Source organism: Gymnoscopelus microlampas (assembly GCF_963454915.1).
Source record: "Gymnoscopelus microlampas genome assembly, chromosome: 1".
NCBI classification, from domain to species: domain Eukaryota; kingdom Metazoa; phylum Chordata; class Actinopteri; order Myctophiformes; family Myctophidae; genus Gymnoscopelus; species Gymnoscopelus microlampas.
The window spans coordinates 52,239,005-52,263,957 of NC_139962.1; the positions used below are offsets into that span (position 1 = coordinate 52,239,005).

Consider the following 24,953-nt stretch of genomic DNA (forward strand, 5'->3'; position numbering starts at 1 on the left):
CACTTCAGTTAATTAAAAGCATTTTCGTTTGATAGACCCATGACATCCAGGGGGTCCCCAGCGAAATGTGTTCATATGGCATCACAATTATTTGACCACTTTATCCGGATTTTATACTTTCTGTATTTCTGAGATTTTTTTAATCTTTTAGAATTTCTTCTACAAATCATCCCTTCTGGGGGATCCCTGGCACAACATCTTCTCAGATGGGGGTCCGCGGCCAAAGACATTCATATAGAGGTCATTGACATGAAAATGTTTGAGAACCAGTGATGTAGACCAGTGGTTCCCAAACTGTTTTTAATTTCAAGGACTCGTTCCATTCGTACACTTTCAAAGTTACAGACTGACAAGGCTCCCATTTGGTTCCTAAGTATCACTCATGTTCCTGGGGACCCCCTCAAGGACTCCTTGTGGGTCCCCGCACCCCACTTTGAGTACCAGCAATGCAGACAAATAAATGTCACGTTTTAACCACATGAACCTTATAGCTGTGGTTCTCAAATGTTTTTGTGTCAAGGACCCCCACATGTACAGTATATTTGTACGCAGACCCCCATCTGAAAATGTTTTGTGTCGGGGACCCCCCAAAATAGAAGATTTGTGTGAAAAAAAGAAAAAGAAAAAAGTGTATATATTTTTAGATTTTTCACTTTTTTTTCCAGTTGTACAAGCTAGCTTGTGAGCTTGTACATTTTTTTGTGGAGGGATAAAAGGAGGGGGCCTTGTATAGGCCCCTGGGGGACTCCGGTCAATGAAGTGTAATAGGATTCATTAACTGGCATGGGGGTGAGCAGATAATGACCATTCCTTTAAATAGATAGTCCAAAGATGTGCACATTTTTTGTTCAGGAACACACTGATTATCTGAAAGACCCCGTAAAGTATCTTGGTTCCCAAACGTGTTCAGCTGAGACCCAAAAGATAAAGTTTGGCGTCTCCCCGGGACCCAGACTTTACAACAAAAAAATATTTTTAAGCCCTATTTCAAAATAAAAATCGCCGATGCGACGCGTTGTATAAGCTTGTACAGTAGATTTGCTATTTTCAATATTTGTTTAATTTTGTTACAATTTCTGAAAAAATAAGTAAATAAAATAGATAAATCTTAAGATTTAGGAAAGGGTTAACAGGCTGGTGGTGTTCCAGGGGTGCGTGTGGTTTGCGTTCCACTGCAGTCCAACAAAATTGGCATCAGCCAAACAATATGAGTGAATGATGTTTTCTGGGGGCATATTTGGTAGTGACACCTTCACGGCAAAACATTCATCATCATTAGCGTGGCGGACAGCAAACACCAGATGCCTCACTATATAGCACTGCTCTGTCTGTCTGTCTGTCTGTCTGTCTGTCTGTCTGTCTGGCTGGCTGGCTGGCTGGCTGTCTCTTGCTGTCTGGCTGGCTGGCTGGCTGTCTGGCTGGCTGTCTGGCTGGCCAGCCGCCATCAGCACTCACACACATTTGCAGTTATTCCCCCACCTGGAGTACGCTCTCCTCTCACCACCTCTATGAGATGACTCTGCACTTCCTTTCTCTTCTGGACGCCGTAGCTTCCTAACTCGGGCTGCCTGTCACAAATCGGTTGATGACATTTTACTTCACGATTAATTGCCGCTCAAATAATTGCGATTAAATGATATAATTGTGTTTCCGTTGTTGTACATTAGAACATTATGAATAATGTGAATAATTTTAGGCTTCGTAAACAAAAGTTGTACAGGGCAGATATGACAAATAACTTGCCGGCTATGAGCTTGTAGATATGGTATTTTTGAGAAAAGCGTGAACATTTTAAACTCAAGGCTTTGCTTCAGGAGGTTCCCTGGAACAAAATATTTTAGGGGTCCTTGACGTGAACAAGTTTGAGAACCACTGATATAGGCTTCATGGGGTTAAGAACAGATGGCCGTTGTCATTGCCCAGATGATTAGCTGTTGGGTGGAAAAGGTCAAAGGTCAAGGTCACAATAAACCCCCCGGCCGCCAATTGTATTTATCGAAGTGTCTCTGAGCAAGACGCTCAACCCCTAACTGCTCTCCAGGTGCTGTATTAACACATTGATTGGCAAGATCGAATATATGCGTTCTTTCAAATCCATCACTTGATTGCCTAGATTGCATATATGCGTTCTTTCATTTTTTGTCGTTCCCATGGATACACAGATCCTTCCGTCTACTCGCAGGAAACCTTTTTCGTGTGTTTTTTTTTTACACAATGTCGGTTCCACAGCGTTTCAAATATCGTCGGATTGAGGTAATTAAACGCCGGCACGGGGATAGAAAACTATGTTTAATATCTTGGCAATCAATGTGTTAAAGGAGTAGTTCACCCCAAAAAAAAAACGTATTTTCTATCAATTACACACCCCATGAAGCCTTGAATTAGCCTTGAATTGAAGTAATTTTGGGGGTGAACTAATCCTTTGATAGCACCCACTGCTCTTAATAGTTGGGATGGATAAATACAGAAGACAAATGTCACCTATGCGCAAATGTACAGTGACCACAAATACCCCCAAGGAGTGGGGAATACATTATTAATTATTTTGATAATTATTATGATTATTAAGTTATGAGTCCATTACCTTCACAGGCCATTTAGGTCAGTTAACTGAACGCCCATGTTTTTGACAACGTGGACACCAGTTAAACGGAGAACCATGATGAGGTCATGGCATGGGTGGCGGTATGCCTTTAAGATATGGTGGTTCCCTCATCAATCAAAAGCCATTGCTGTTTACTCTGATGGTAATGCAGACAGGCGTGTTGTGTGTCCCTCTCAATTAGAAGAAAGAGGCCAGTAATCCATCATCCTTAATGTAATATGGAATGTTATGTCCATGTCTGTGAGTATGTGGAGTGTGTGTGTGTGTGTGTGTGTGTGTGTGTGTGTGTGTGTGTGTGTGTGTGTGTGTGTGTGTGTGTGTGTGTGTGTGTGTGTGTGTGTGTGTGTGTGTGTGTGTGTGTGTGTGTGTGTGTGTGTGTGTGTGTGTGTGTGTGTGTGTGTGCGTGTGTGTGCGTGTGCGCACGTGCCAATTACATTGGACAAACCACATGAAGTGCTCCAGTGGTTTTAGTATGCATGCTAATTCTCAACACAAAAAAGAATAATAATTGTGTGCAAAGGATTGGCCTATTAATAGTCAGAATCCAGTCATTCATCTATTCATGTGAGCAGTGCTGTTTTGATGTGAGCTGACTGAGCAAATAAGCTCTTCATTGGGACAAGAAGACAATCTCCTTTGATGGAAGCTTGTGCAGTTACTCTGCTACAGTGGTTCTCAAATCTTTTCATGTCAAGGACCCACAAATTGATATGTATTTGCCTGCGGACCCCCATCTGGAAAGAGTTTGTGTCAGGGACCCCCAGAAGAGAAGATTTATGTTTTTACATAATGTGTGTGTTTGCACTCAACCTGTGCTTACATGAAAGGAAAGAGATAGAGAAATAGAGGGGTATTGTTAGAGGGATAGAGATTCTAGTTCCCTCAGCTTCAACATAACGATCCTATAATCACCTTATGAGAGAGCCTTATTTTCTCATTTAATGGCTGCCATTTTTCGTAATTGAAAATTCTGTTCTGGCTTGGTAGGGGTTTTATTTGAATTGCCTGAAGTGTGGAAGGAGATAGGGGGGAACCTTACACGCATGCATACACACACACACACACACACACACACACACGCACACGCACACGCACAGTACAGTACAGTATTATACAACTGCTGGAGCAGTATCCGGAGATTTGAATGGCATTACTCATAGCAGGTCACATGAGCTATACAAGTATATAATATCCCTTCCACTGTAGTAAAACAAGGGGGTTTCAGCATGATTTTGGACAGGACTTTACTATGTATGGAAATGACATGTTTGTCTGGTACAGGAGTTACAGTTGATCTGTGTATATGTTACAGTCCGATTGAAAAACCAGTCAGGTTGAAAAAGGAATGCTCGTTTTCTTCGAGTTCACCTCCCGTGCTCCCCCGGGGCGGGGCCCGTGTCAAAAAAAAAGAAATTACTAGGAGGGACGATGATTTACAATTCTGTCCCTATCGGGACATAACTTAGACGGCGCTGAGTCGGCTGAAGGTGACTTTGCAACGCTCGGCACGGCGACTCGCTCACCTAAGATCGCTCGGCGGTTCCTCTCGTGGCTCAAGTCACCTTCAGACGCGCCTCCGTCGGTGAAAACGAGTGCAACTTTTTTCAATCTGACTGCCTGGTTTTACAATCATACTGTGACATACAGTATATCGTTGCTGTCAGGTGGAAACTTGTTTGTCCTAAACTGTTCCATTTTTATAATTTTTTAAAAAACATTTTTAAATGAAGGGTTAGGGTTGGTGAAAATGTACTAGCTCACAATGCATCATGATGCATCGTGTGAGATTGTAGATCTGCTATTTTCACAACTAAAATTTAAATTGAAAAACATGAAAAGTTGAAATATGGAGATACAAGGTTTCTGCCCGGTAAGCTAAGCTAATATTTTTATTTTTATTTTGGGTTGATGACAATCAGAAATACAACATTTTCATAATCATGACACACTCCTTTTACAGTACGTACTGTACTGCACATACAGCATTCAATAATTGAGAGTCAACAGAATCACTCCTGAAACACATGCTCGCATAATCTAGCACCGCACACGTTGCAAGTTGCAACGCTCCGCCCCTCACAGCTTGACAAAACAATTCTGCATTCTTCCATAGCTGTAGCCGGCGGGCAAATGTAATATTAGCATGTTAATTACACAAGTTTTTCCGGTATGTAGTCAGTGCAACAACAAATTATAATGAATTCACATTTTAACCCATTAAGACCGGGAACGCATCTCTGTCATTTTAGATTTCTTTGTATAACAGATATACAAAATTAGCAGATATACAAAAATAAAATAGCAGATATACAAGCTCATAGCGCGGCACCGAGTGCCGCGCTATGAGCTTGTAGATCTGCTATTTTTTTAGAAAATTGTAAACATTTGTGCAAATCTTTGAATACATTATTTTATTATAAGTACATTTTTTGTACTCAAATCTCTAAATCCTAAAAGTTTTTTGAAAAAAACGTATGTTGCTATAATATCAGTGGTTCTCAAACTGTGTCGCGGACCCCCCATCTCAAAATATGTTGTTCCATGGACCCCCCAGAAGCAAAGATTTGCAGGAGTTGCTTTCAAAATAAATAAATATGTATATTCAAAGATTTGCACAAATGTTCACGATTTTTCAAAAATAGCAGATCTACAAGCTCATACCGCGGCAACTGCTATTTTTGAATAGCCCAAAGAAATCTTAAAATGACACACACACAGATGCGTTCCCGGTCTTAAAGGGTTAAACGCGAGGCACTGCGGGCCGCACGAGCGCTGTATGTTTTATACCTCGATCAATGTTTTATGCGCCATAAATTGCTCTCTTTGAATAATTATTGCCCGTTCCGTACGTTGCCTAGTGAGGATTTATATACTGTAGATTTATATGCTCAGACTTTGCATGATGCAGCATACAGTATAGCTACCCGTCCTAACTGGAAATAGGATGTCACACATGAAAAATACATGGTACAGAAGTGAGTATGGGGAGAGGTGCTACATGTTTAATTCACTGGCCATGGTGTGAGTTCACTCTTTTAACCCATTAAGACCTGATGCTGATAACAAAAAATCAGTTTCTTAAAAAACTTATGTTGGTACAATGGTGTGCTCAAAACCTTTTCATGTGAAGGACCCCCAAAATTACATGTATTTGGCCGCGGACTCCCATCTCAAAATATTTTGTTCCAGGGACCCCCAGAAGCAAAGATTTGAGTTAAAAATGATCGCTATAAAAATATATATATTCAAATATTTGCCCAAATGTTCACGATTTTTCCAAAAATACCAGATCTACAAGCTCATAGTGCGGCAATCGGTGCCACGCTATGAGCTTGTATATCTGCTATTTTTGAATAGCCACACATGAGATAGATGAAGGCATGAGATTTTTTAATAGCCACACATGAGATGGGAGGTGTCAATAGTTCCAAACATTGAATCCACATAGTGGGTGTTGATGAAGCATGCACTATATGAAACCACGAGGCTTGCAGTGTTTCTGACCCCCTCACTGACATATAACTCTTTCTATCTCAATGGGTGTGCCTGTTATGTCCTTATCCTCAGCCACTGTCCTTAACCTTAGCCGCTCATGGTTTCCAAATGGCCGTAGTCAATAGTTATGTGATGTTACTTTCTTCTTTGTTACCAATGATACTAATTAAAGCTCTGGTTATTCCATTTAGTGTGTAGCACAGCCTGGGAGCAGCACCCCTGTCTCTGTTTGACCTGAATAGAACGGAGCCTTAATTACTGCTACTTAAATAGTATCATTGTCTGTGGAAGGTAGTTATATTACACAACTGCTTGTCAAAATGGTTACCGTGAGAAAAGGCCTAATTGCTGCATCTCAAGGCAAAACAACTCCTCAACCACTTAAAGCCCAGCAGCCCGATTCTCAGGAAAACTTTAGCAAAAAAATAAGCCTATTTTCAGTGATAGATATTTAATGTTGAGCGAAAACAGAAAAGACATCAGTATAGAGCCATGAGGGACTCCGGTCAGCCAAGTATAGGGTTTAAGTCAGGGGTCTTCCAATGTTTTTGAGGCCAATTGGATCCCTTAGCAGAGAGAGATGAAGCAGGGACACCATTTCATAGATAGCTTCGTTGACTATCATCAGCGTTGTGTACATCGTAGTTTTTTGTTTGTTTCAGACATTTAACCACTTAAACCCTCAATAGTATATAAACTTGACCTTTTGGCTCTGTACTTGGTTTGCTCCTTTTTCCTTCTACCAAACCTCTTTGCTGATAATCTGCTATTTTCGGCTAATGTTCCTCTCAGAATACGGATGCTATGTAGGGTTGAAATGGTTAACGTAAAAAAAAAAAAAAGTTGCTATCTCACAAAGATTTGGCGGCCCCCTTGTAATAACTCTGAGGACCCCCGGTGGAAGACCCCTGGTTTAAAGTGGTTAAAAGCTAGTCCGATTGCCTCCAGTGTGAACTGGCTGAGAATGAGGAGAGGAGAGGAGAACCTGGTGATCTGAGTGAGAGAGAAGGTGCTGCAGGGCGAACGAGGCAGATCAGGTGATGTAAGTTTTACCCCGAGGCTAAACGCTTTGAACAAGAGCCTAGAGAGCAGAGGAGAGGGATGTAGAGAGAGAAAGTGAGAGAAAAGAGAGATGTGTGGGAATTTAAGAGGGTGAGAAGAAGGGGAAGAGCGCGAGGTGTACTTGTGTGGGGCGAAATTAGCAGATCTACACGTAGGTCACAACGCGTCACGATGCCACCCATTGTGAGCTTGTAGATTTGCTGTTTTCGGCATGCCACTCTAAAGTAAACGGGCCTTAAAGGAGCACTTCACTAATTTTCAACCTTATCTTCATCCACTGTAATTGGTCCTCACTAATGCTCATTATAAGACGGCACAATTTCCGGACATGCCATCTTATAATGAACATTAGGGAGGACCAATTATACTGTATGAAGATAGGTTGAAAGGGGGGTGAAGTGGTCCTTTGAGCCTGATTTGTGTTTCTTGTATAATGGAGGGCAGTGCTCGCTGATTTTTTAATTTCTTTTTTTAAACATAAAAGGCTTTGTTTACTGCAAATGTTTTCCTAGCGCACTCAGCTCTCTGCTATCCTGTTGATGGAATTACACTGATGTGGCACGCACGCACGCACGCACGCACGCACGCACGCACGCACGCACGCACGCACGCACGCACGCACGCACGCACGCACGCACGCACGCACGCACGCACGCACGCACGCACACACGCACGCGAAGGAAGTGAGTGAGTGACATTAACACCTCTCACTCCTCCTCAGATCACTTCACCTCCTAACGCTCATCGTGCTGCTGCTCCTCCTACTCAAAGGAGTGGTTTATCCAAAACATTACGTATTTTCTATCAATTACACACCCCATGAAGCCTTGAATTCATGGAGATTTTTTGTCGCATTCCGAAACCAATTATTTGGTGACCTGCAGAGTCTCCTACTGAGTCTCTTACTGATTGAACGATGACCCGGTCATCAAATTACTGGCTTAGGAATGCGACAAAAGCAAAAAGAAATCTCAGTGAATTCAAGGCTTCATGGAGTGTGTAATTGATGGAAAATAATTATATTTAGGTTGAACTACTCCTTTAATACTCTGACTTCTTCACCAGATCCTCACCCCCGCCTCCACGTCTCCTGCTCATCCATGGGGTTGAGTCCTTTGTCCCACCACTGCTCCCCCCCCCCCCCCCCCCCCTCATAGTTGCTCCCATCCTCACCTCCTCTCCGTAGCGCCTCCTCCTGGCTCCCTGGCTGAACAACAACAAAGGGAAGGATCATGGGAATAATACATCCCTCTGTTCCACCATGAGCTCTTAAACAGCTGAGTGGCTTTTAATAAGGAGTGGAAGGAGTTAACCCATTCAGACCGGGAACGCATCTGTGTCATTTTAAGATTTTTTTGTCCGTTCAAACAAGCTCATTATGAGCTTGTAGATATGCTATTTTTTAGAAAAATCGTGGGATTTTTTTGCAAATTTTTGAATATTTTGCAAATCTTTGAATATTTTGCAAATCTTTGAATATTTTGCAAATCTTTGAATATATATATTTTTTTAAAAGGAACATTTGTAACTCAAATCTTTGCTTCTGGGGGTTCCTGGAACAAAACATTTTACAAATGATCTTGTTAAAAAATATACATTACACAAGATTTGCACGGCCTGGGCCGAAGCGTGACGGTCCAGGCACCCTAGGCTGCAATGCCAGCCAGACAGCGTTTCGCAGGTTTGACTCCCGTCCCCGACAACCTTTGCTGCGTGTCACCTCCCCCCCCTCCATCTCTCTCCCCATTTCCTGTCAGCCTACTTCCCCTATCCCTCTCTAAATAAAGGCATAAAAAGCCCCTAAAAATCTTTAAAATAAAAAATAAAAAAAAGATTTCACACATTTTTATGGTTTAAAAAAAAAGAATAGCAGATCTACAAGCTCATAGTGCGGCACTCGGTGCCGCACTATGAGCTTGTAGATCTGCTATTTTTTAATAGCCCAAAGAAATCTAAAATGACAGAGATGCGTTCACGGTCTCAATGGGTTAAACAGACAGTGCACGCTCTGGCTTTCAATGGGATTAAGAGGCTTTGATTGGTCCGCCTCCTTTCTCCAGACGTCCTGGGGCGCCTCATGAGTATATTTATCATTTAGGATTAAACGTAGCCGGCATGTTCACACCGTGGGAGCATGTATACTGTACTGTACATTACTGTGCCGTACTGCTCGGCTAAAAGCCTGGCAGCATAATCGTTGCTGTCGTTGCAGAAACCTCTTCTCTCCATATTCCAACTTAGTGTGTTTTTTTTGGTAAATTAACGCCCTACTTGATCATACTACAGCGTCACACAAAAGCATCAAAAGAGGCAGATCCACAAGCTCAAAACGGGGCGTGAAGTGACGCATTTGGAGCTTGTTTTTGGACATAATGAGGCTATGACCTTATGTCCTTATGAGGTATCCACCCGACAGAGACGATGTGCTCCAAACGAAGTAAAACAAATGAAAGAAACTATTCCGACTTCAGCAAGTGCTTGCCGAAACTTCCTTTCAGTAAAAGTTCCTTTTAGTATAGTGATTCCCAACCTTTATAATTAAAACATTTTATGGGATTTTTAATCTCCGGGGACCCCAAGCTATACACTGTAAAAAAAACTCCTCAAAGACCCCCTGGTGGCCCCCCCCCCCCGGACCACCAGATTGGGAAATAGTCTTAGAGCATAAGTGTTTTGTACTCGCTGCATGCATTCTGAACGTCCACAGTAAGTTATACAGTGCTGGAGAACGGTGCTGAACCACGGATCTCTTTTGTTTGTTTGTTTACATCAGCCTCCTTCGACGACAACGTGCTTTGACATAATTTGTCTCGGAGATTTAGGCCATTTCTGCCGACAGACTGTGTGTGTGTGTGTGTGTGTGTGTGTGTGTGTGTGTGTGTTTGTGCGTGTGCGTGTGCATGCGCGTGCGCGTGCGGTCTCTCTATGTGAATTAATTGTCATCAGGTTGTGTTTGTAGCCCCTCCTCAGAGAGGGATTAGAGAGGCCCGTACCTCCTATAACCTCCTCAGACACAAACCTTTCCTCAACACCGTTGTGGTTTCATATTGTTGTTATTATGCGGTTTGCCTTATGACATGTTCTGTCCATGTGAATAGTAATGTGGAGTGGCCTATACCAGTGGTTCACGATACAAGTGTTAATACAGCATCACAATAATTTTAACCCCTTTATCCATATTTTGTTGTTAATTCGGGGGTCAGACTGTGGCTATCAGCTGCAGTTGAGTTAAAGGTAGGGTAAGTGATATTTTTTGGTTAAAACAAAAAGTATTTTGTTAAAAGGTTAAAATACTATATTTTGATAGTAATCATTGCTATAGAGTGTTTGTTCAGTAACAAGAGTCTCCCCGTCTCTCCAGCTCTTTAATAAACAGAAAATACATTTTTCGGTAGGTGTCAAAATTTCAGCCCAAAAGTACCCATTTTTAAGCTTAATTTGTATAGTGTTCCAGTTCCAATTTTGTCTGCTCATTTCTTAGTGTCATCACTTCCAATTTCACTTGTTTAATCTGTATCCTGATTGAGTTCTCTGTCCTGGTTGGATACAATTGGAAATGAAACTGAAACTGAAACGAAAATGCATTTTCTGTTTAATAAAGAGGTGGAGAGACAAGGAGACTCCTAATACTGAACAAACACTCTATAGCAATGAGTACTATCAGAATATAGAGCTATTTAACACTTATTTTAACCAAAGCAAATCACTTACCCTACCTTTAATCACGTCCAAGTATCCTGTCTATTGTGATAGGTGTGAATCTAAAACACCACACCCGGCCGAGCTCTCACATAGCGCATTCTAATATTATGCAAGAGTGCCTGTTGACATTAAGACAGCCGCTCTCTTAAAACAGACAGGATTCATAATAAAATGTATACTAGTCTGTTTTAAATTCACAGATAGATATGAGCTTTAGTAAAATATAGTTGAAGACCTATAATGGGATAATATGATCATTAAGTCCGCGATTAACGGCGACATCATTTATAAAGGGATTTTGAAGCTCTCTCCAGAGGGGAGGGGCTGAGTTCCGACAGCTGCAGAAGAGCGCGTTTCTTTTAAGTAACTTTAACTATAAAGATCATTCATACAACGGCGTCATAGACTTATTTCGAAGCTAATAAAATGTTATATAATAATGTTATAATGTGAGCATATGGGAAAGTACGGTTTTATAGATAGGGATAAAGAAAGATTTCATGTGTTAGAGTGAAGGAGGCAGATCGTGAATTCATTGTCCTGTGAGAAAAAGGCGGCCCAAGTCTATTGTTTTGACAGAGCTCATGGGTGATTGACTGGTACAGAAAGAAGGTAGTCTTATCTCTTACAAATGTTTTGATATATAATGGCTTGTATATGAAGCAAACAGGGCTCTTCGTGATTCTGGACACATGCAGATGCCACGTTCAGCAGGATGAAGCAGATTCTATGAACAAGATGCGCTATATATTGATTTGACTTGAATGTATGGATTGCTAAAGAACTCTGACAATAAAGTGAATTGTTTGAGAAAGGAAAACTCGGACTCTAAGTGGTGACTTATTTCCTCCCTGGATATGGATTATTATTTCTGCCGGTTCCTTAGGGTCAGATATGACATCCTCAAATTATAATTTGACTTGCGGAATCTTATCCCAACTATATTGCCCCAGACAGTCAAGCAACTCCATTTGATTGCTTTCAATGTTGTTGTTGTTGCTTGATGAATTGAGTACAAAGGACCACAATGGAAACAACCCCCCCCCCCGGGCTTTTTGTGAAATTGGTCAGTCTTAAGACGGCCCTGTTGGTGGCCCTGTCTACGGCTAAAGAGTGTTAGTGACCTACACTTACTCTCGATGAGTTCGGAGTGCTTGAGATTCTCTAATAACGACAGGAGGTTTCTTTGAAACCGAACCTGGCGTTTGTAACCAAGACCGGGGTGGTGGCACCGGCTCCGGTTTGAGTTGGTGGCCTTTCATCTACCTCCTTCCGCATTGGCGGAGGATAAGCGGTTGCGCTGTCTCTGCCCACTGGGGGCTTTAAAGCTCTATTGTCAGGGGACGGCGGCCAGCAGATCGTCTCCGCAGCTCTTTGTCTCCTGTGGCCGCGGTAACCAGAGGAAAGCGATCGCCAGAGCGACGCTCTCCAGGTGGGTCGTTGAGGCTGTAAGGCTCGCCTATACTAGTGGTGGAGCCCCAGTACCTAAATGGACTGAGGGCTCACTCTACTGGAAGGGTGGCTGCATCCTGGGCCCTCTCTAGGGGGCTTCGGGTCAGGAGATTTGCACGGCCGCTGATTGGTCGTCACCTTCGACCTTTTCTCACACACACACACACACACACACACACACACACACACACACACACACACACACACACACACACACACACACACATGGAAACAAGCGCAAGATGCACATGTACAGGGAAAAAATATCACAGCTGGCAAGTGAGTTTCAGAAGCGTTTTAATATCTTTGCTCAGCTAAAGACAGAATTCTCTATATTTTGTTTCCCACTTGAGACCAATGCTTCGTCAGATGCTGTGTACAACCTGGATCCCATGCATGATCTCAAGCTGGAACTAATTGAAATGCAGAATGATCACGCAATTAAAAGATTGTTTAATGGTCCCCTGTGGGAATTTTATCAAAATCTGGGACTGGGAACGAAATATCCTGTGTTTAAAATGTTTGCCTCAAAGATCCTCTCCATGTTTGGCACAACATATCTCTGTGAGCAGGCTCTCTCTGTAATGAACACCAATAAATCCAAACTGCGCTCACATCTGACACATGGACATCTAAATGACATCATCAAAGTGTCAACTGCTCAGAATTTGATCCCTGATATTGACAAGTTAGTTAAAGCAAAGAGATGTATGGGCAAGAAGTAAAACAGGTATTTTTGACACACATAATTCACACATTAATTCAACAGAAACTAAAAATGGACACTAATTAAATGGGGCTACTTAAAATATCCATTGTTTGCATTTAAAGTCCACATTAAAGTAGCTATTTATGTATGTGTGTGTGTGTGTGTGTGTGTGTGTGTGTGTGTGTGTGTGTGTGTGTGTGTGTGTGTGTGTGTGTGTGTGTGTGTGTGTGTGTGTGTGTGTGTGTGTGTGTGTGTGTGTGTGTGTGTGTGTGTGTGTGTGTGTGTGTGTGTGTGTGTATATATATATATATATATATATACACAAACGGTTTTATTTCGTTTTGGTCAATGAAAAAAGGTAGTTGACGAAAAATTTTCATTGTAGTTTTTAGTCAACGAAACGGGCAAAGATATATGCTGAAATAAATGGCCGCCATCTTTGATTTACGAGTGGCCCGGTTTCTTAAATCGTCCAAAGATGATTTGTACAAAATCTCACGCTTGTATCACCATTTGAACGATTCTCCCAAAAACATATTGTCGTTATCTGCTGCACTATAATCTAGGAACCCATCGTCAAATAAAAAGGAAAAACAGCGCCCTCTGCTGTTTTTCACTTTTCCATTTGACTCTGGGCGGAGCTGTACGGAGGACCCATGCTCACGGGAAACCGGGATTTTGGTCTGCCCTCAGCCCTCTACTTCCGATGGTGCGCCTATGTTTTCATTCCCACTAACAATATTTCTCCACGGAACACTAACACCATTTCTCCCAAAGAACATGGATCGTTTTGGTTACAAGCCCACTTGTTTCTATGATGAAAGAGCAAGTTAAAATGTTCTTAACTTTCCGTGGTTTTGTCGGCTCCGAGGACGCTATTGTTAAATGAGTTTCGGTTTGTTTCCAGTGGGAAGCGAGCCGCACACATGTAAATCCCGCCCACTACATTTGATTGGGTAAAGCGTGGCCTGCTTCCTGATCTGAAGGCACACCCACTTGTAGCCAATGTGCATGGGTTGTCAACACGGCTCCGGACAGATCCAAGCTCAGCTATGGATCTGTTCTTGAGAGATTAGCTGCACTATAACCCTGTTTCCTGTGTTGTGCCCCGCCTCTAGATCTTCCACATGACGTATGACCTGGCCAGCGCCATGGTGCGGATCGTCAACCTGATCGGTATGATGCTGCTGCTGTGCCACTGGGACGGCTGCCTGCAGTTCCTGGTGCCCATGCTGCAGGACTTCCCCGCCGACTGCTGGGTGTCCAGAAACAAGATGGTGGTAAGTGCACGATGCCCTACACCATGGGGGTGGTCTTCAACAGGGGCTCCGGGACGCATATAGTGGGGGTTATAGGGGGTCCTCAGAGTTACTACTGGGGGTCCTCCAAATCTTTGTGTAATTGTGGGATTCTGAGGGGAGTGAGGGGAACATTAGCCAAAAATATTTTTGATAAAGAGGTTTGGTGTGTAGGGAAGAAAGAGCTAACCAAGTACAGAGCCAACGTTCAAGTTTAGTATTGAGGCTTTAAGTGGTTAAATGTCTGATAATTACACATTAACGTGAGTGAATTAAGAAGCTAATGTATATCTATCTATGAAATGTATGAAAAAGTTTAATATGCAACACAGTTTTATACAATATATAGTGGGGGACTGGGGGTCCCTGCTTCATCTCTCTCTCAGCTAAGGGGTCCTTGGCCTGAATAACGTTGAAGACCCCTGCCCTACACATCAGTGGTTATACATCCCCCAACCTTTTTTGGATCAGGGCCCACTTAAACATTTTCTCTCAAACATTTTTTTATTTCTTTTGACATAAACATACAAATCTGTAACAAGACCAACAATAAACAATACACATTTATATGTTGTTGAAACAATGATCTTGTTTTGCATATAACTCACAAATGTTTAAAAAATAAAGAAGAGAGAAAAAGAAGGAAAGAGAGAAGGTCTGAGTAAATAAGTGAAGGAAAGGGAAAGCAAAGGAAAAGGAAGAAGAGAGGGAAGGGAAGGAGGGAAAGGGGAACCCTGCTGTCTCGCCGAGTGCTCCATCCACTTAGGTCTCCTCGTTAAGTGGCACCTGTAAACTCTCGTAATAGTCAAGGAAGGGGGTCCAAATCTCATTGAATTTTTGAAACAGACCACATTTTGAAGTGTTTATTTGATTTTCTTTAGTTTCAAGAAATACGTACGTCTCTTTAATCCATCCGGTAAAGCTGGGTGGAGAGTGCTGCTTCCATGAATATATTCATTTTAATGATCAATCGATCGCTTGTGTTCTGGCTTGGATCAATGGAACTAACATATTAATATACTTTTATGTTCTTATTAATTGGTATCACAATGAAAACACATTTCACTTCAGTCTTCCTGGCTGCCTCCCTGTCTGAATTAGATTAGTACCTGTCTTCCTGTCTCTCTGTCTGTCTGAATGAGACTAGTACCTGTTTAGGGGCGGCCATAGCTGAGTGGTTAGTGAGCCCGCCTAGGGAGCCAGAGGCCCTGGTTGCCCCAGGTACGATTCCAGGCCAGGCCAGCAAATGTGTCGATGAAATGAAATGTGTCCTGAGCAAGACTCTTAACCCCTAATTGCTCACAGGCCCTCATTGGAAACAAGACCGTAAGGACTTTCATGAACGGACCTGTTAAAGGAAATATCCTTATATCTCCCTGTCTGTCTGAATGAGACTAGACACCTGTCTGATCTCATCAATCAGCCCCTCCTGTGATTCTTGTACCCTTCAGAGAGTCCTGGGGAAACACCAGCTCTCCACCTATTAAATCCCAGCCCAGCAAAACCCCCATTTTAGATATCGTCGCTGTTGGGCAGAAACCTTGTATCTCCATCCTCAACTTTTCTTATTGAACTGAATGCCCCACTTCGCCATAAAAGGCTATATTGTCACTAGTTTCGAAAAATGGTGAATGTGAAAGTCTGTGTGTTTTATGAATATCGAACCAGTGAAAGGTATAAACAAGAGCTTGTGACTAAATAATAACTACGTTGGATGCACTGGAACACCATTTCCTTAAAACAGTTTCGGACATACAAGGTTTCTGCCCGACAGCAACGATATACACATGTGTATTGAATATTGACAATTTTCCAGTGAGCAGTCATGTCACTCAGAGTCATGGGCTTTAATTTGGCAGCATTGTTAGCACACTGAGTGTCCATCAAGCTCAGCCTCATGAGGGCTCTCCTCCCCTCTCCTCCCTCTCTGGCTCTCCTCTCCTCCCTCTCTGGTGTATAGTAATTGAGTTGTCTCGTTTGGTTACACAACTGGACCATGCAGCACCTTGGGGTGCTGTTGACCCTCAATCCTCCACGGCAGACCGCCCCCAACCTGGCATCCGTGTCAAGTTACAAATCAGCGCTGACGGGCAGAAAGCTTGGATCTCCATAATTTGTGTTTTAATGTGTTTTTTTGTTCTTTTTCGTAAATGACTATAAACCTATTTTATACTTTGTCGTACGACCCAAAATGTGGGCATTTTTGAAATATATTCCTTTTTTTTTTTTTTTTTTTACATTTTGAACATTGTAGCATTGTAATAAAATGCCCAAAATAGGGACGCTAGGACGATTGATTGATTGATTGATTGAGTCTTTTTGGTCGGCGGTTGTCCAGAATCGCTGGTCCGACCGATATGCCCACCGATATGTCTGCCCACACTGATTCTATTTCACTATGACCCAAGACGGACCGCACGTTAAAAACTGACATCAGCTTGAATGTACACATACAGGCATGCCTATTCCTATCATTCCTGTAGTATACAGGATAACCTTCAATCTCCATTTCAGCATCTTTTACATGTGCTATCAGGTGTAGTTTCAGAAAAGGAGAGTCTATGCACCATTGATCTGAGTTGAGTCATCTTGGTGCAGAGGCTGTTTCTGTTCAGGTGAACAATATGCAGTCCTCTTGACGAGAAGGTTTTGTTCATTTCCTCGGTGGTAGAGGACTGTTGTTTATGTCCACAATAGGGTGCTGCTATTGCCATGTTTATGTCCACAATAGGGTACTTTTACTCAAGTACATTTTTTATTGTAACAGAGTATTTCCAGGTTGCAGTATTGGTACTTTTACTTAAGTAAAACATTTACTAGTACTTTTTCCACCACTGGTTCATGTCCACAATAGGGTGCTGCTATTGCTATGTTCATGTCCACAATAGGGTGCTGCTATTGCCATGTTTATGTCCACAATAGGGTGCTGCTATTGCCATGTTCATGTCCACAATAGGGTGCTGCTATTGCCATGTTTATGTCCACAATAGGGTGCTGCTATTGTGCATGTCGGCTCCCTGGAAAGGCTCTGCTACTTAACATTACACAACTATTCATGTCAATATGGCTGCCGAAAAAGGTCTATCATTCATTCAGTCCATTCAAACAGTCATTGTTGTTCAGCATTTAGCGTTCAGGGCCACGTGTGGACCACATGTGCAGCGCCACACGTGCCAGACTCGACCTCCCCTTGAATAACTCTACTGCTAATCAGGCCGATTAGCTACATGCGGCCAAACTGCTCGGGGGGGGGGGGGGGGCAACACACCTGGCTGTCTGCCTACATAATACATAAAACGCCTTGTCTGCTTGTCACGAGACACTGCTGGTGGTGATGATACATGTTGTGTTTACCTCCGATAATCCACCATGCAGCTTCCCCATCGCCCTATCAGAGGACACCCTTGCAAGGCCATACATCCTTAACCCATTAAGACCTGAGGCTGATTCTTTTACTCTTTGTGCATATAGTGTTTTGCATTTTTTTATTACATTTATTATTGTGTTACTTTTGTATGATATGTTGATGAATTGAATACATAAAGGACCACAATGGAAACAAAGTCCCCAGGACTTTTTTTGTGTTATCCTTTTTGCTTTAAAGGAATAGTTCGCTCAAAAGATTATTTATTTTCTATCAATTACACACCCCATGAAGCCTTGAATTCATGGATATTTTTTTGTTTTTGTCGCATTCCTAAGCCAATAATTTGATGACCGGCAGCAGTTCCGGTGGGAGACACAAAGGAGACTCTGCCGGAACCGCTGCCTACCGGTCCGCTGGTCGTCAAATTATTGGCTTAGGAATGCGACAAAAAAAAGAAAAATCAAAATTCAAGTCTCCATGGGGTAACTGATCGATTATGAAATGGGGTGAACTATCCCTTTAATGTCTGACTGTACCTTGTGCTTACATTTCTGACCAATAAAGCATTCAATCAATCAATCAATCAATCAATCAATCAATCACCTGAATAGACACAGAAATGCCTTCTAAATCATGGGTTCCCAAACTTTTCAGCCCGCAACCCCAAAATAATGCGGAAATTGACTCGCGACCCCACCTAAACCTGGAGGTCATTTATGCACATAAACGTGCACGTTCGGTGCACATTTGTAATGTATTAAAATGGTAAAATGTACTATTTGTAATCAATTTTTAGATTGTATTTCATCCATTCTGTTGAATTTAAAATTGAAAAAAATAAATAAAAAAAATACGGTTTATTTATTTTTTTATTACCCAAAATAAATTCGCGACCCCACCGTCAGTCTCCCGCAACCCCAAGTGGGGTCGCGACCCCAACTTTGGGAACCCCTGTTCTAAATGACAGGCTCGCCTCCCGCCGTGAGCTGAATATCCCAAGAGAAGGATGCAGACTCTCATTAACATCAAACAGGCTTTGTTTGGTTTGGTTTCGCTCGGTAAACACTGGCTAATTCATGGCGTTACCTAGAAGAATGGTGCTCGGTGTGACACAGTAACAAATATATTGTTTTGAATTAATTTGAGCCTGCGGGGGGAGGGGGGGCAGAGCACCTTGATTGACTGACAGCCCCTCATGTTTGTCATATTTTTAGGTACTGTATAGACGATGAAAGACCTCAAACCTGTTACTATTCGTCTCCGTCGGGTGGAAACCTCATATGTCCAAAACTGTTACTTTTCAGGATTAAAATTCAAAAACAGCTACGTATTGATACTTATGCTGCGTTCACACTGGCAGATACAAAAGATACGAAGCTACACGGCATCATTGTTGCTTTGTATCTTTGAAACCAGCTCAACTTTTTTGTAGCTGTTGTAGCAGCTACAAACGTTGGATGTGTCTTTGTATCTTCATGTCGCTGGCTTCCATTGAAAATGAATGGTACCCTGTATCTTTGTTGTTGCCAGTGTGAACGCAGCATTATAGCCACAGTCGGTTCGGTGCTGATTACGTTGTCACGGGACGCCTCTCTTGTCTTTTCCACTGGAACAGTAGCCTTCCCATTATCCTGCTGGGTCATCGCTCCTTACCTTTTTAGGAACCCACTAATAACATTGCTATCTCTCAGGCCCCCCCCCCCCCCCCACTGCAGTGGAAATGGGTTTGAAAGCAATTTGGACATGTCACCCCCAGGAGAGTGCTGATATCGATTTGGCCATAGACTACCAGCGGGATCTAAAGGAGAGAGGGGGCAATTTATCTACAAACGAGAAAACTCACAGAGAAATCACATTTTTCTAAATAGCATGACCTACTTTTTCTGGGCTGGAAAGCCTCTGGTGTCTCCAGCGCCCATCTGTCCATTCTCAGGACTCTGTGTTTTAGGCCCCAGCCCAAAATGTCTGCCATTCTGCAAATGTTTGCATAGTGAGAAGAATGCTCCATTTTGCCAGCCATTCTGTCTGAAGTGAGACAATACAAAGGGGGGCATCTGCCATTACATTTACAAGTGACAGTAATTGTGTGTTTTGTCAGAGTGCTCGCCTTTCTTACTGTATGCCACCACACAGACAAAATCCTCAGAATGAATTTATTTAACCCTGAGAGTGTAAAAAAGTACCCATTTGGGTCCACCGCATCGAGAGATCGAAAGAGAGAGAGAAAGAAAGAAAGAAAGAAAGAGAGAGAGAGTGTCTTATTTCTGACCTTGGCTGACTCCAGCTCACCCAGTCTAATCTCTCCTCCAGAATGACACATGGGGACAGCAGTACTCGTACGCCCTCTTCAAAGCCATGAGCCACATGCTGTGTATTGGATACGGCATGTACCCCCCGGTGGGCATGACGGACGTGTGGCTGACCATCCTCAGCATGATCGTGGGCGCCACCTGCTATGCCATGTTCGTGGGCCACGCCACCGCGCTGATCCAGTCGCTGGACTCCTCTCGTCGCCAGTATCAGGAGAAGGTAAGTCATGATGGGTGCGTGTGTGTGCACGTGTGTGGGTGTGCGCGTCCACGTGCGTATGTGTGTCTGTGCGTGCGCACGAGCGTGTGTGTGTGTGTGTGTGAGAATGCAAATCCATTTGGAGGAGGGAGGGACCATGGTGATATTGTAAGCCTTAGTCCCCATGCAATAATACGATTTCAGTCAGACACTCTGGCCGATATGAAAACCATTTATTGCAATGATATTGCATTGTATTTGGCGGTGTGGCTCTGACTCCTGTGATACTACAGAATAATCTGCATAAACATGACACAGACTCTGAGATCACAAACACCCCTGAAGCAGAGCCTGAACATACAGTTATTACATTGACATGACAGACGATAAAAAACACCTCATAAGGAAGAAACTAAAGATACACTGAGATTAAAAGAACACGACACAATACATATGAGCCTGCTTCGAATGACATGCTCATAATCATAGTCTTTATTGTCCCAAGAGGGATATTCCATTTCACTGTTGTTCTGTTCAACAAAAAAATCACACCCAGTGTGAAGTGGGCGGTGTGGTCACAGTGGTTATCACAGTGGGTGATTCACTTAAAAAAAAACATAAATGTGTTTTTTTTAAGTGCACAGTCCTATTTATAGGACTGCACATGTGTCATGTGTTTCACTAGCCAATCACAGTCCTGAATAGAGTCAACCAGTGTACAATGGTGGCCAATCACGGTGTAGGGTTAGGGGGTACAATGGTGGCCAATCACAGCGCAGGGTTGGGGGGGTGCAATGGGTGGGGGTCCAAACCTCACATATAGGGGCGGTTGCACCGCCCAAAAACACAAATCAATATACAACACAACATAAAGATAATACATAGAGTACACAACCGACATACATTATCAGCGAGGCATTTTGTTTAGGGTTATGATGGCAGAATGGACTAAACTCCTATACTAAAAATAACTTTTTCACATATCAAAGTCCTGTATCTTCGTCCAGATGGCTTGATTGTAAGGTGACGGTTGAGGGGATGATCAGTGTCATTTACTATGGTGAGTGCTAAACGTGTGATGGCTTTATAGTTCATAATCAGAAAGTGTGGGTGTTGGAAGGCCAATATTTTAGAGACGGTTCATTGGATGAAATTACTTCAGTGAGTTTTGTGTACAGCTGGTTGTTCCTACTAAGGAGATAACAATCTATCCAAACAGTTAATCATATGTGACCAAGGATACAAAAGACAAAATAAATGAAAGGAAAATAGCTTTCATAAACAAAGATTTCGGGTGCACTTAGATTGACAGAAATAGCTCAACTAATTGAGACAGGCAAAATCGGCATAGACAGCATCAGCGTCTAGAAGATGCGTTTAAAGCCAATAATCACAAAAAGACGTGGGACACTATGAAATCTATGAAAGGAATGTCATCCCCAAACAAACCTATTGTGAACTTGGCTTTGCTGATGACCTAAATACTTTCTTTGCTAGATTTGAGTCTTCAGACAATTCTTGTAAGTGCACTGAAATACTGAAATACTTAGACAGAATTATCCTCACTGAAGAGGATGTCAGGAAAGTGTTTCAATGTACTAACACAAGGAAAGCTAATGGGCCAGAAGAGTGCTGTGCTTTTCTCCTCAAGAACTTTGCAACCGAGTTATCTCGAGTGTGGCAACCAATATTTCAAACCTCTGTAGACACACACACACACACACACACACACACACACACACACACACACACACACACACACACACACACACACACACACACACACACACACACACACACACACACACACACACACACACACACACACACAATTCCTCTGTCTTGGAAAACCTCAACCCATAAAACCATTACCCCAAATCCAATGTCCAAAAGAACATGAGGATTATAGACCCATAGCTCTCACTTCAGTGATTATTAAATCACTCAAAAGAATACTGTTACAACATCTTGTAAGTATAACTAAAGACAAATTCAATCCCTGTCAGTTTGCCTATAAGAAGGTTTGCGGTACAGAGGATGCGGTCCACTTAATTACAAAACACCTAGATAAGTCTAATGAGAATCATGCAATGGTGCTTTTTTTTAGGCTTCTCTTCAGCTTTAAATACAATACAGTCTGATATTCTACTGTCAAAGATGGTACAGTTGGAACTGAATCCACACTTAATTCATTGGTATGCTTCTTTCCTTACTGTATGCTTCTTTCCTTACTAACAGCGTACAGAGGTTGCTAGTGAACAGAGCCCTCTCCTCAGCATTAACTACTAATATGGGTGCTCCCCAGGGTTGTGTAAGCTCAGCTTTACTTTTCAACCTCTATACTGACAGCTGTCGTACTGAGGATGTCTGTCTGAATGTCGCACTGACACACCTGACCAAAACATTAAAGTACTCTGATGATACAGTTTTGATTTCTCTATTAGATAGCTCCAGTGATCCTGGACTGCACCAGCGCAGAGTAAATAGGGTGGTTGAGTGGAGTGATAACAACACTCTCTTTATTAACACAGAAAAGACGGAAGAGATTGTTTTTGTGCACCAGTAGAGATACACAGGTCCCCATTACTATTCATGGTGAACAGATCAACAAGGGAAGCTCGTATATATACCTAGTAATAGACCATCTTTTGTCATGGAAAGATCAAATCGAATCAGTGGGTAAGAAAACAAAGCAAAGAATGTACTTCCTTAGCCGTCGAAGATCCTTTGGTGCAAGTAGACAGATTCTTCTTTCTTTTTTTCACTTCTGTTAGTATGAGTGCTCGTCAGTACTGTAGTACCACCTGGTATGGATGTTTGTCTGTTGCCTTGAAGTCACAACTGCTGCAACAACTGAAAATGTCTTCAAAGGTTGTTGGACAACCACTTGAGAGACTCTATATACATCTACATATAATAACAGAATGCTAAAGTTGGCAGGGAATATCACTTCAGTCACTAGCCATGTTTTGTATGGGGAATATAGGTTGCTGCCTTCAGGAAGGAGATGCAGCGTTCCAACATGCAATAAGGTCAGACTGAAGAAGTCCTTCATCTATCAGTCGACTTTGAGGCATAATTTAGAGTCTGGCGGCCAGGGGTAGGTTGAGCGGTGGACATTGCTCATGTCTTCATGTTTTATGTATGTAATTTATTTTGTTTTATTTATGCCTTGTGTCAGATGTGTGTATTATGTGTTGCATACTGCTGAGTCGCAAGACAAATCATCTCAGTGTGAGCTGATTATAAAGTAATATTGTACTTTAATAATCTTGGAAGCAATGCATGTAATGCTGAAGTGCTGACATAGGAAAAACCCTAAATGCTTCTGTATGGGAGGATACTGGGGAGGTGGAGGGAGTGTGATCATGGTGGTAGCAGAGTGAAGGTGGGCTGATGGTGGCCATATGTAATTAGAGGGTGTATGAGCATGGGACCTGCACCTGCTATACCATCGTGACATTTTACGTGACGATTAATTGTCATACAAATAATTGCGATTAACGATTGAATTGGATGTTTGGCATCAGAACAGGTGAATAAAAATTACGTTTCTGTTTGACTTTCAGGCTTTGTAAGCAAACATTGCACAGGGCAGATATTACAAATAACTGACTGACAATTACATTATTTTATACATTAAAAATATTTATAAAAAATTGTGGAAATAGCAGAACTTCCAGCTCTGCTATTTCCACTACTTTCGGAACATGTTCGAAAATGTGTGAACAGCATGGAACCGATTATGACGATCATGCAAAACATGATTGTGATTATCTCAAATAATTGTGATTTAGGCGATTATTATGTAATACTTGTGACAAGCCTATATGTAGGACCAGTTTGACTTCCATGCCTCTCAGAACTGCCGCCATGCTCCACTGACTTTTAGGGCACTTCAAAATGTCCTTTTACATAATATAAAAAAAAATAAACTGAAATATTATCCAGGTTACAGATGAACTCGCTCCGCTAAATGATTCTGTTGAGCTCAGCACAGAAAGAAATGAGGACAGATTGCAGCATGTGTCCACCTGTCCTTTCCCATCCTGACCTGTCCTCACCTCACCTCGGCTGGACTGATTTATGTGGGACTGTACTTGTGGGGGCCTTAACCCTTTTAGACCGGGAACACATTTTTTGATTTCTTATCCTATTCAAAAATAGCAGATCTACAAGCTCATAGCGCACTCGGTGCCGCGCTATGAGCTTGTAGATCTCCTATTTTTGAAAAATCGTGAGAATGTGTGCAGATCTTTCAATATATATATTTTTAAAGCGAACATTTGTAAATCAAATTTTTGCTTCTGGGTCTTCTAAATCCAAACAGTGTTGCTATAATGTCAGTGGTTCTCAAACCTTTTTCATGTCAAGGACCACCCAAAATGATATGTATATTTGTCCGCAGACCCCCATCTCAAAATATTTTGTTCCAGGGACCCCCCAGATGCAAAGATTTTAGTTAACATTTTATATATATATATTCAAAGATTTGCACGATTTTTTTTCCAAAAATAGCAGATCTACAAGCTCATAGCGCAGCACTCGGTGCCGCGCTATGAGCTTGTAGATCTGCTATTTTTTAATAGCCGAAGAAATCTTAAAATGACATAGATCCGTACCCGAATTGAATGGGTTAAACCCCAGTGTCCCCAATGCTGGGGGGCGGGGGGAGGAAGCCCTGACAGCGGGCCGGGAAGGCCAGGCCCTGCTCCTCTCATTAGGGTCCCAGCGTGGGCCGTAACGACATGAGGC

At 42.3% G+C, this 24,953-nt stretch overlaps 1 protein-coding gene across 1 annotated transcript in view; it reads left to right on the forward strand.

Moving 5' to 3' along the window:
• hcn4 (hyperpolarization activated cyclic nucleotide-gated potassium channel 4) overlaps nucleotides 1–24,953 on the forward strand; it is a gene marked incomplete at both ends in the record, with an annotated part of 164,557 nt that overhangs the window by 58,692 nt on the left and 80,912 nt on the right. Inside the window, 2 exons of the mRNA XM_084055428.1 lie at nucleotides 14,144–14,305; nucleotides 20,001–20,219. Coding sequence (XP_083911554.1) covers nucleotides 14,144–14,305; nucleotides 20,001–20,219 — 381 coding nt within the window. The remainder of the gene's footprint in view (nucleotides 1–14,143; nucleotides 14,306–20,000; nucleotides 20,220–24,953) is intronic.